The 12,475-nt window shown below is 52.2% G+C and overlaps 1 protein-coding gene across 4 annotated transcripts in view; it reads left to right on the forward strand.

Annotated features, from left to right (window-relative positions):
* KIAA1671 overlaps positions 1-12,475 on the forward strand; it is a 143,173-nt gene that overhangs the window by 95,729 nt on the left and 34,969 nt on the right. Inside the window, exon 1 of one of the 4 annotated variants that reach the window (XM_080649782.1) lies at positions 1,881-3,096. The exons of the other annotated variants lie outside the window; for them this stretch is intronic. Within the exon in view, the coding sequence (XP_080505908.1) occupies positions 2,812-3,096 (285 nt within the window). The 5' untranslated portion in view covers positions 1,881-2,811. Of the gene's footprint in view, positions 1-1,880; positions 3,097-12,475 lie in introns of those variants that run through there. 4 annotated transcript variants of the gene reach the window in all.

Genomic DNA, 12,475 nt, shown 5'->3' on the forward strand with positions numbered 1-12,475 from the left:
AGGACTCAGCGCTTTCTCGTATCTGCTTCTATCTTGAAGTTCCTATCCCCAGGGGGAGGGAGCAGGGCCACAAGGTGGCCTGCCTGCTGCAGGAGGCTGGCTGTGCACACTCTATGTGAAGAAAATGAATAAACCCTGGGGTCCAGGAGGCCTGGGACCCTGAAGGCTCCACAGGTGGCGGGTGGGGCCCTGCGAGTTTCCTTGTCTGCCTTATGGGTGATGCTTCCTAACGATAGGATCCGCTGCTGCTGGGTGAGCCCCTTGTTGCCCTCCCCTTCCCCCCATTCTGCTCCAGCCCTTGGATCCTGATGGGCCAGGCACTGTCCTCTGGGCATTTGCATCTCTTGTGGGTCAGGAGCTTGGGAGTGGCTTGGCTGGGTGGCTTCGGCTTAGGGTCTCTCATGAGGTTGCATTCAAAGTGTCTGCAGAGCAGCGGCCATCTGAAGGTCTGACCTGGGATGCAGGGTCTCACTCACATGGCCGCATGGTGGTGCTCTCTGTTTGCTGAGGCCTCCGATTCTCTCCACGTGGGCTTGTCCATAGGGCTGTTTAGCATCCTCACAACATGGTGACTGGCTACCACCAGTGTGATCTCAGAGAGCCAAGTGGAAGCTGTGACGCCTTTTATGACTTAGCCGTGACTGTCACTTCTGCCTTCTTTGGAGTACCTAGACTAACCCTGTGGTCATAGGGGACCACACTGGGGTGTGAATAACGGGGCAAGAATCACTGGGTACCATCTTGGAGGCTGCCTGCCACATTGTGTGACCTCAGCAGATGACTTCTGGGCCTCAGTCTCTTCCTCTGTCAACTGGATTCATGGGAGGATTCATGAGTTAATTCCTGGGGGCACTTGGAATGGCATCGGGAACTCAGACTCCAGTAAATATTGGCACCACTGTAATGTCCTGCTGGCCTGTGAGCTCAGCAGCAGGGACTGTTCTCAGTCTCTGAACCAGTGCCTGGAGAGGAGCAGGCACCTCTAGTGTTTACGTGGACAAGTGAGAGAATGAATGAGTGAATGAACAGCATGCGGACTAGGAGTCTAGAGAAGGAAGAGATCTGTGCAGTCGGATGCCTTTGTGAAAAACTCAAGCGAGGCCCGTCAATCAGTGTCTAGGGAGCAAACACTTACTCGAGACCAAGGTGATGCGGTTGGGGAGCGCTCGAGATCAGTCAGACGGACCAGAGTTTCTGTGTGGGACCTGGCGTTCGAACAGTAAATATATACTGAGCTCCAACTCTGGTCCAGGTGCCCTCTTGGACCTTGAAACGGTGGGGAGGGAACCACCTCTGTCCATGCCCTGGTGGTACCCTTGCTGTGTACCTCAGGCAAGTGAATCTCTGTCTCTGATCCTGCATTTCTTCATCTGTAACATGGGGGTAACAGGAGAAAGCAACAAGTGAGCTTCCCCTCCGGGATCCAGCTGCTGCTGACGCTCCCGACAACCTTCTCTGGTCTCTGTCTTGTCTCCTCACACTCACCCCACCCCCATTCCAGCCTCTCCAGCTCCATAAGAGTTAAAATTCAGGCACTCATGTGACCCAGTGTAAACCAGGAATCATTCCCATTGCTCCCTGTGCTAAGAGCCTGCCCGCCCAGGATGGGGCAGATGCTGTGCCCCCAGGTTGCCATGGCAACTCCGCCTGTACTGAAATACAGCCCAGCCCAGTTCCTTCCTTGGGGGACCTCCAGGGTTGTTTCACCTGGCTCTGTGCTGCCTTCCAGGGAGGGAGGGAGGGAGGAAAAAAAAAAGAGGTGTGGTGGGGGAGGGAGAGAGGTGGAAATTTGAGACTCGGAGAGGGAGGAGAGAACCTGATAGAGAAACAACAGACCACCAGAGGGAGACAGACTGACAGCGGCCAGAGGTCCTGAGCAGCCGCCTGTCACCCTAGAGGCAGTTTCTCAACTGTTCCAACCTTCCGGGGGCTGCCAGGTCTCCACATCCGTGTGCACACGTGCTAGTGTGCACCGCGGGCGGCCGAAGCTCCCCCTGCGCCTGCAGTGAGGGCACTGGGCGGGTAGCAGCCTGGTGGGTAAATCCACTGTCAACCCCGCGGGACAGTGAGCGAGTTGAGACTTGGGGGAAAAAAATGGGGGCGGACGTAAGCTCCCTGGGCGTCAGCCTCTCTGAGGCCCCTCCTGCATTCCTGGGCAGCGAAGCCCCTCGCTAAGACAGGCACTGATGTCATCCCGGGCCGCTTGGCCAGGGGACCCGGGGCCCTGGTGGCTGCTTCCGGAAATGAGCTAGCTGCCGGCCGACAGGTTTGGAGTCTCTGGCCAGAGGACAGGAAACCTGCATGGGTCAGGTGAGCGGGGCCCGGCTGTGGGCAGCTGGGCAGGGGGCAGCGGCGGGCTGCAGCCTGCCCACCGGATCCTTCCTGTGTGCTCCTGGGAGGGGCTGCCTCCCTGGGGGAAAGTGAGGACCAGGTGCCCAGGGCCACTCTTCCTCCCCCACCTCAAGGGACGGTCACACCCTGGAGCCAGTGCCATTGACTCTCTTAAGCTCCTGGTCCCAGCCGGTTCAGTGGGGTGATTGCCAGGGACTGGTTGTTGGACCTCCCAGCGTGTTGACTTTGCATCCCTGTGGGTGGACTCCCAGCCCGACCCTGAACTCTCTCCTGATTCTGAGCGAGACCCGCGGACGCAGCCGGCTGCTGGCTCAGTGATGTGGATTCACTCTGGGTTCAGCTGAAGAGGGCTGCTGGCTTTCTCTCCACACAAGTCCCGCACTTCGAGGAGCTGCGAGTGGGAAGAGGGCAAGGACCCTGGCCTTGTGATCGCTTTCCTCCCTCTCATCGCCCGGCCCCATGGATTACCTGGGAGACAAACTGAGTGTGGCTCAGACCCACATGACCCAGTGGATGGGCACCGTGAGGAGGTCCTTCCAGGATGCCCTCAACTTAGTGACCACCACGGTGAGCCACGAGCGGGCGGGCGGGGAGCCCACCAGCCGGACCCCCTTCAAGCGCACCTCCTCCTTCCGCCACCTTGCCTCCCGGAGCCGGGAATCTTTCCGCCGCTTCTCCGCTCGCAGTCAGCAGAGGTTTTCTTCCCTAAGGAAAAGGCACCCGGATTCGGAGCCACCAGATTTTGTAAGCTTATTCTGTTTTTAAAAAATATTAAAATAGCAGTCAAAACTCCTCCCCTCCCAAACTCCCCAGGTGGGGAAGGAGGGGGGTCTCCATAGATCCAGCCAGGGAAATTGCCTCTTCCTGAATAATTGTCCATCAGGCCCCACTGTTTCCTCTCCCCATGCCTGGGAAAGAGACAGGTGGGGTGATCCTCCTGATGGTGGAGTTACTCTCTACCCTGAAGTGGTCGGGAAATTTATACTGGGTCCAGCATCTGTGTGGACGGGCTAGCTTTGCCAGTTGACTTATCTGTAAGCGCCGACACTCCGGCCCCTGAGAGAAATGCTTGTCTGCCCCTATTTTTAGGAAGGATTAGCTGGCACCTGCTTCATCTCCTCTCACCCTCCAGGATGACTGAGTGTCCATGTCCTATGCATGTTGAGTTGTGGCTTTTGTTGTCTTGTCATCGAGCAAAATCTAGAGGTCGCCTCTGATTATCTAAGGAGACCCCAGGTGGTGGGTGGGTTTGCCCACTGGCCCATGAACCTGGAGCTTGATGTGAGTGGGCCAGGCTGGGTCCTGGGGCTCTGCCATCTCTCTCAGACAAGCTTGATGGGGCTTGGAAGACAGGCTGGAATGTCAGCTAATGATTAAAAGCCTGACCTGTGTCGCTAGGGCATGGTGCAGAATCAGTCTCAAGGACCTCACTGATGATTTGGAGAGGTGGGCCCAGAGAGGGAGAGGCACCTGCCTGGGGTAGCACAGCGAGGGAGTAGCAAAGCTAGAGGTTCTGATCCCCAACTCGGCTCTCTCTAGCCAAGCTCCTGGAATAAGGATTTCTCCAGAACTTCCTGAAAACTTCAGGGCTCCCTCTTTAGCAACCAGGACTGAACTCCAAGAGAGGGCTGGCATTTTCACACCTGACTGTGTCGGCCCGGGTTGTAGGAGGCGGAAGACGGGCAAAGGGCAAAGCCAGCTCCTTCCCTGCGTCTAGCCTTGCGATGAGTCCCGATGGTCATTATGGGACCAGGTGTTTAGGGACAGAGTCCTGGGGTGCACCAGGTGTCAAGCCGGCCACCTGCACAATTGAGGTCAAAAACGCTCACACCTGTCCTCAAGGTGTAGGGACTGACCCGGCATCCCCTTGGCTGGTCCAGAGAGGTGCAGTGACTTTTGGGGGGCCACACAGCAGCCAGAGCAGTCAGGTGCAAACAGGTGTCTTATTAATATGACATCTCTCATGGGTCTGTGTTCCTTGTGGCCCCGGACAAATCAGTGGGGTCTGAATTTATGAGACAGGTCCCCCAACCCAACCTCTGTAAAGGGGAGAAGGCCTCTTGTTCATTCTTTCTGTTCCTCTGCCTCTGTCTCTAAGTGCATATCTCTCTGTCTCTCTCTTTCACTCCCGATCCCTCTCTGGCAATGCGGTTAAGGGTGTGGGGTCGATAACATTCAGCTCTCCCACCTTGGTAGCCATGGATCCTGGGCCTCCTTGCCTGGTGTAACGTGTGTGTACCGCTACATGAATGAATGAAGTTAGGCTCTGCAGGCCGCTGCCTCCTCTGTTCACAGTTCTCACGGTGCCTCCAACAAAGCGAACATGCGCTCAATAAATCTGGGCTTCGGGTTCCTGCCCATTTAGCATTTGGCATCTACTGAGTGGTGGGCACCAGCTGTCATTGGGTTGAGGGCTTGAAACAGACTCCGACACGTCCATGCGGAGGGAACTTGACTGGTTCTCAAGCCTGTTTCTTCCTCTGTCAGCAGGATGAGGGCAAAGTTGGGATGGGCACACATGCTCTGTCGCCGAGGTTCAAATCCTGGCTCTGCCACCTCCCAGTGGGCTACCGTGGTGAGCTCCTCCCCTCAGTGTGCCTCCGTTTCCTCACCTGTGAAATGGGGATTGTCATCATTTCACATTCACACTTCTCATTGTTATCATTTTCGGGCAGTGATTTAACCGTGTGATGCCACGTGGTACGTGTGCCTTAACAGTCAGCGATGAGGACAACCAGACCTTCTCTCCCAAACCACTTTTTTCAAAGCTTCCCAGTGAACTGGAAAATACACACACATCCCCTTTTACCTGGGGCTTTCACTTAAATATTTGTTTTATGGGAGGAAAATTTTAAAACCACAGACAATAAGAGTTTAGGGTCAGGAGCAATATCCATAGGTGGTATTAAGAGGGGGGCAGGGTTTCAGTCTTTACGACTTGGACTTGTACACAATTTATCTAAATAATCAGTTCAGTTCCAATCCTGCCTGAGGCTGGTATTTACTCAGAGGCGTGCCCTGAAATGTTTTCCAAAGCCAGCCTTGAAATAATTTGCTAATGGCCTGCCTCTGCCTTAAGAAAGAAAAGGGGGAATGGAGGAAATCAAACGCATTGTCTCAGAGCCACAAAAGCAGGAAGAGGCATGTTGTGTGAAGCCCAGCAGACTAGGTGGACTCCAGTAGAGGCCAGAAGAACATTCCAGAACCCAGGAACAATGGCAATGCCACGGAGGCTGAGGCTGGAATAAACGTGGGAAGTGGGGGTTTCCAGGGCCGGGGGTGTTCTACGAATAGGGCTTTGGACTTGGACAGACTTAGGCTCAAGCCTCAGCTCCACTATATGCTGGCCGAGCGACCCTGGGCAAGTTAAATCACCCATTTCAGCCTCGGTGTCTTCATCTGTAAAATGGGGATTCTCCTGGTGGGTGGTCCAATGGGTTGGAGAAAGTAAGAACCCACACAGCCCTGCACCTGTTAAACACCTGACATACAGGAAGTGCTTAACAAATGTGCATTTCACATCACTTTTGGGGGGTGTGGGGAGGTTGTGGCCTGTGGATGAGTCCCACCTGCCTAGATGGCCAGACCCGTCTTCCCGCTGACCTCAGTTGGGAGAAGGACAGGGGTCTTACCCATTGAGTACCTCCTACTTGCCAGGAACTGGTCTCATCGAATCTGCACAACTGCCCCTGAGGGAAACGGGCTACAGTCCCATATTTAGTGGATGAGAAAGCTGAAGCACAGAGAGGTGAAGTCACAGGCCTGGGATCACTGAGGCTGGGACTCCAGCAATACAGTGTGTGTCGCCCTTGCTGGGCCTACAACCCGCCCTGTGCTGGAGATTCACAGTTTAGGCATCGGCACCTGTGCTGAGCATTCAGCCTCCAGCGAAGGCTGAGTGGGAGTATTTGGTTCTGCGTCAATTATAGAGTGAAATGGATGCCTAAAATATTCAGCAGGGCTCAGCGTCCACCCCCCTTCCTTACCCCCAGACACATATAACCCCCTCTTTATTTTAGCGAGTGGGAGAGAATGTGAGAGTAAAAGGATGTTTGTGACTCTCATCTTCAGTCAATACCTCCCCTGCACTAATTTCTTAAGTCTGCCATAATACATTGCCACAAACTTCAGAGCTGGAAACAACAGAAATTTATCTCTCAAAAGGAAGGGAGGGAAGGATGGAACAAGGGAGGAAGGAATTTCTCAAGGTCTTGGAGGCCAGAAGTCCAAAATCAAGGTGTTGTCAGGCCATGCCACCTTCCTAGGGCTCTTAGGAGGATCCTTCCTGCCTCTTCCAGCCTCTGATGGCTCTACGCATTCCCTGGCTTATGGCCGCATCCCTCCAATCTCTGCCTCCGAGTTCATAAAGCTTCTCCTGTTTCTTCTGAAGACGCTTGGCAGTGGATTCAGGGCCCAAGAGATACTCCAGTATGATCTCATCTTGAGATCCTTAACTTAGTTACACCTGCAAAGACTTTTTTTCCCAAGTCAAGTCACATTCTTAGGTGCCAGGGGTTAGGATGTGGACATACCATTTTGGAGGCCTCTATTCAACTTACCCTCCTCACAACTTTCACTCTGGCCCTCTCCCCTCCAGTCCATTCTCCACCCAGGAACCCAAGGGGTCAGGTCATTCCCCTGGCTCACCCTGGACTTAGAAAGCCCCAGCTTCTTGCTGTGGCCTGCAAGGCCCTGTGGGATCTGACCCTGCCTCCCTTTTGACCTCAGCTCTTATTGCTGCCTTCCATGCTCACTCTTCCATGCTCACTCTTCCATGCTCACTCTTCCATGCTCACTCTTCCATGCTCACTCCTGCCACTCTGACCTCCTGCTCTTCTTCAGTCAACGCACGTTCATTCCAGACCAGGGGCCTTTGCCCACAGTTCCCTCGGCCTAGAATGCTCTTCTCTCTCTCTCCATCTGCACAGATACACAGAGAGGCTGCCTGACAGCTGAGGTGGAGGCGATCCCCACCACACTTCTCTCCACCCCACCCCTGCTAATGTCCTCCGGGCACTCGTCTCAGTCTACACTTGCTTTATTTCACTCTTTAATTCTCTGTCTCCTCCACTAGAATGTAAGACCTGCGAGGGCTGAGATTTGGGCAGCCTGGTATCCCCAGTGCTTGGAATAGTGTTTGGCATGTCTAGGAGCTCACCGAGTATCTGGCTTCCTGAAATTCACTCTCCTTTATTCTTGTGTCCACCTTGTATACCATCTCCATATTGTAGATGGGTAAACTGAGGCCCAGAGAATATCAGTGACTTGGCCCTGCGGCACACCTCCTAAGAATTGACACCAAGATTTCTCCCGGAGACCTGGGCTTCAGGGGAGTAGGCTCAGCTGCCATGACCCTCTCCTCCATCTCTTGCTGTCTGTGCCAAATGCCGCCCACCACTGCGTGTCCAGAGCCCTGCCAGGGCTCCGGCTTCAGACTGCCCCTTAGGATGTGGCACTGAGGTGCTGGCCTAACTGCAGCTCCAAGGCCAGTGTGACAGGACAGCGCCTCCGCTCTGCTGAGGATAGGCAGGCAGGATGGACCGCTTTCTCTTGCGCTGGCCGCACCCAATTTCAGGTCTCCTTTCCACCCTCCAGGCAGCAGGGTGATGTCACCCAGAGAACAATGGCCCCTTCATGAACCCAGCCCGGCGAAGGCCCAGACTCCGGGAGAGGGACCTGGAGTGATAGGCAGGGCAGGACAAAGGGCTTGGCCGCTCCACTGGGCTCTGCCTGTGTAAAGTAGCGTCCATCACCTATCCCCTCCCTCCAACTAAAAAAGTAGGTGCGCTCATTTCATATTTGGAAACTATAGAAAAACAAAACCCACCCATTATCCTGACATCATGAAAACCAGTCTTGGCATTCAAATGCATTTCCTTCCTGTCTTTTTTCCTTCTAGCCTTCTGTCTTTTTCCATCTTTTAAAAAAAACAAAAAACTAAGTTTTATAGGTCTTGGGTGAAGACCATTTTATTGCCCATGCAACATGCAGCTGCATGCAGGCTCTATAAGGTATGAACCCCTCTGACTGGGTGTTTGGGTTGGTCCCATTTGGGGCTTTCAGGAATGCCTGCAGGGGCGGGCCTGGGTGTGCACTTCTTTGTGGGGTTTCTGAGAGGTTTCTGAGATTTAAACAAGCTCCTTTCCATCTTTGGAGCCCAAAGGCCCCTCTGTTACTCTCACTTTCCCTCCCTCTTCCAGTGTTTTCAGATCTCAGATGTTTTGTTCAGACAGATGCCTCTTGCTTCCTCACCAGGAAGTCAGAAACTTCAGGAAGGAAATCTGGATTGATCCACATCACAGGGAAGGTTATATTTTTAGATTTCATGGGGAGTGTGCTCTTTAGCAAGGAGTCATACAAGATAATTCCTTATTAGAGGAAATGGTGTGCTGGGTCAGCTACAGTGGGCTGCTGGTAAATGGTTTTTTTCCTTGTTTGTTTCTTTAAAATGTATTTTTATTGATTCCAGAGAGAAAGGGAGAGGGAGAGAGAGAAAGATAAAAACATCCATGATGAGAGAGAATTATTGATTGGCTGCCTCCTGCACACCCCTACTGAGGATCGAGCCCACAACCCGGGCATGTGCCTTGACCAGGAATAGAACCGTGACCTCCTGGTTCATAGGTTGATGCTCAACCACTGAGCCACGCCAGCCAGGCTGCTGGTAAATGTTTAACAACGGGGTTTGGGAGAGCAAAAGTCCTGATTTGTAGTGCTGTATCCCACCAGAGCCAATTTTAAGCTATTAATTAGCACAAGGAGCTGGGGAAAGTTGCATAGTATGTCATTATTATAGAGTATGTGTACCATACAGATTGAGTATACGTAGATGATCTGAAGGCCATAGATAATAGTAAATATCGTAATTGGAAAGTGATACAGTGTGCATATTTTGTTACCTTTGCTTTTAATATGATATATTTCATTGTAAGTTTATATAATTTAAATTTTAGCAGTGTCGTATAGCAAGTGGCTCACAGAGGGCTCCTAAAAATGTCACTGTTGCCTCTGGGAAGCCAGGACCTGCCAGCTCCAGCAAACCACCCTTGGATAAGAAGGCAAGTTGTGGGATCCAAGAGTTGTGGGTGTAAGTCCTGGTTCCGCCTCTTGCTTGCTCTGTGACTTTGAGTAGGCTACTTGGTCTATTTATGCCTCCATTTCTTCTGTGAAATGGGGCCAGTCATGTTACATTGTTCCACATCTGTGGTGGAGATTATTTTGAGGCAATGCACATGAACACTTCACACAGTACTTGGTGTATAGTAGGATCTCAATAAATCGTTTCTTCATTATCATCGTCATCATCATTGTTTTTTGTTTAGTGTTGAATTGTTGTTGGCAAGACACATTCAGACACTGGTCAGCAGCCGCCAGGTTGGCCCCCAAGGATTCTCATCTTTTGATATTCACTCCATTATGAAGTCCCCTCCTGTACCAGGTTGGTCAGTGTGACCAATAGAATATAGCAGAAGTGATGGTGTCACTTGTGAGATCAGGTTACAGAAGACACTGTGACTCTCCTCCTGGTCACTCTCCCCTTTTGGAGCATTTACTATGGAGGGAAGTCAGGCAGCCCCATAGAGGGGCTCACATGGCAAGGAACTGAAGTCTCTGCTGTCAGCCAGGAAGTGAAACCTGCCAACAACCATTCCAGTGAGCTTAAACCACTCAGCTGAGCCCCTCCTGGATCCCTGACTTCCAGACACTATGAGAGAGAACATTTGTTGTTTCGGGCCAATGAGTTTGGGGCTATTTGTTATGCAGCAGTAGATAACTGATACAAGTTCCTTTTCATTTCTACCTACCACAACAGTCTGAGGATGACCAGGAAGTGTTACTTAATCCCTCATCTCACAGATGAGTAAATTGAGGTGAGAAGAACTCAGGTGATCTGCCCAAGGTCTATAATGTGGTAGCCCTTAGAGTTCCCAGTGGGTGCTTTTCTCATCTCAGGAGTCCTTGCTTGTAAAGGAGGCTGCTCAGCCAGCCTAGGTTTGTGGTCCAGGGGCTTTTGAGCAACTCACCCTTTTAGGAATTGGCATGAATCTGGCATCCATTTCTTGGATCCTAAGTGCTCATCACCCCATTTAACTCATCAAACATTCATCGTAAGGGCTGGGCCATGAACAGCAGTGAACTCTGCACGGATTTGAGAGCAAGGCATACTACATCGATTTCTAGGCCCTTTGGATTGTCCTGCTCCATTTAAAGGAGGGTCCTCAAGCGTAAGTTCTAACCAAGAGTTAAACATTGCGAAGTTTGTGAACAGTTTTTACTATTTTTAAACAGATTTGGAACCCTTGGCTGTCATTTCTTGATTAAATAAAAAAAGGGATGCAGGTAGAATTAGGTCAGTCCAATTAAGAGCTTGGCTTTCTCTTTAATGCAGATCTGAGTTTGAATCCCAGCTTTGCCACTAACTAGCTATGGGACCTCAGACAAGCGACTTTACTTCTGTGAGACTGTTTCCTTGTGAAGTACTTAGCACAGGGCCTGGAGCCTAGAAAGTGCAGAATAAATATTGGCTGCTTCGTTACCCATGAAAGTTTTTATAGGAGTCCTGGGCGCAAGTGTAAATGGGTCGTGAGGGGCAGAATGTCGGCATGGAGTTACTCCTCCTCCGGAAGCTGCTCCTGAGCCTTGATTGTCAGCACATCTAGATCATTCCAGTCCACCCTTTCATGTTAGTTTGGGAAGCCAAGGCCCAGAGAGGGAAAGAGACCTACACGAAGTCACACAGCAAGTCAGTAACAGACCTAGGGCTGGAGCTTACATCTCTAAGTTCAAAGTTGGGGCATTCAGAGGCCATGAGATCCTCAACCTGATGTCCTTCAAAGTCGAGCAGCAGACATTTACTGAGCTGCTACTGTTTGCAAAACTCTGCAGTCAGCTGTGTGAGGCATTAAAAATAACAAGATAAACTCACACCTTTGGGAAGTCTTCCGAAAAATGGCCCCAGCTGTGCAGCTTTGCACCATTCCCTTCTTGTAGCACAGGCTCTGGGTCTCCGTTTCCCCATCTGTAAAAAGGGAGTCATAGTACGTATGTCGTGGTAGTGAGAATCCTGCGTGGCAATGAGTAAAGCACTCAGCAGGGCATCCGGCATGTGGTGAGCACTCAGTAGCTAGTTAATCTTCCTGATTGCCTCACTATACCTGGCCTTCCTTGCCAACCACCTGGGGCTGCTCTCAGCTCTGGGATAACCGGCCCTCTTCCCTGCCTTGGCACAAGCCATTCCCTCCATCTGGAATGATGGAGCAGGGACACAGGCTCCATCAGAGTTGGAAGGTCAAGCCTCCCCTTAAAAGTGTGCTGTTTTGTCACCAGAATGACCCCCCCATCTGCATGTATTGTTTGGTGGGCCTGGTCTACAGGGACAGAGCCCGTGGCTCCCAGCCTCCCCACTTCCCCTGGGCTCCCCACCCTTGCAGCATGCCCTGTGCCCTCCTCCCTTCCTCCTGCCTCCCAGGGCTACTTGAAGTGAAAACATATTAGGGTCATTAACAGCCCTGGCTAACTAGGAAGGAGGCAGCGTGCAGGGTTAAAGAAGAGGCTGAGGGCAGACCAGTTGGAGATTGTCCTACCCTGGCTGTTGTTCCCTTTCTCTTGCATAAATACAGGCCCTCTTGGGGGAGGGATAAAAAAAGAATGGAGGCCTTCGGAGCTCAGCTTAATGAGTTTCCTAATCTCTTCATATAATGTGGAGCCCTGTGGATTTTCAGCAGCTCAGTGCCGCGCCGGGGGTGGGAATGGAACCCTGCCAGGCTGCAGAGCTGAAGAGCTGACCTGAGGAAGCGTCTGTGCCGCCTGAGTGTTTTCTGACAGCCTGAGTGGGGGCTGGGGGCAGAGGAAACAGCAGGAGTTGTAGAGTCCTGGGTTTGAATCCCGGCTCTGATCCTTCCTGTGTCTGGGACCTTGGCCAAGGGTCTTGACTGCTTTGAGCTGTTGTGTCCTTGGGTACAAAGGGGGCTTAAACCGTGAGGACTGAACTCAAACTTTAGTGGGCGCCTTGGATACTAGTTTGGTGAGTGGAGTCCCAGGTGTGGGGTCTCAGGGATCTGCAGTATAGCCAGAGCCCCACGTGAGTCCCATTTGGAGACTGTCATGTGGGCACAACCCTTGG

This window comes from Plecotus auritus, assembly GCF_963455305.1.
Source record: "Plecotus auritus genome assembly, chromosome: 13".
NCBI classification, from domain to species: Eukaryota; Metazoa; Chordata; class Mammalia; order Chiroptera; family Vespertilionidae; genus Plecotus; species Plecotus auritus.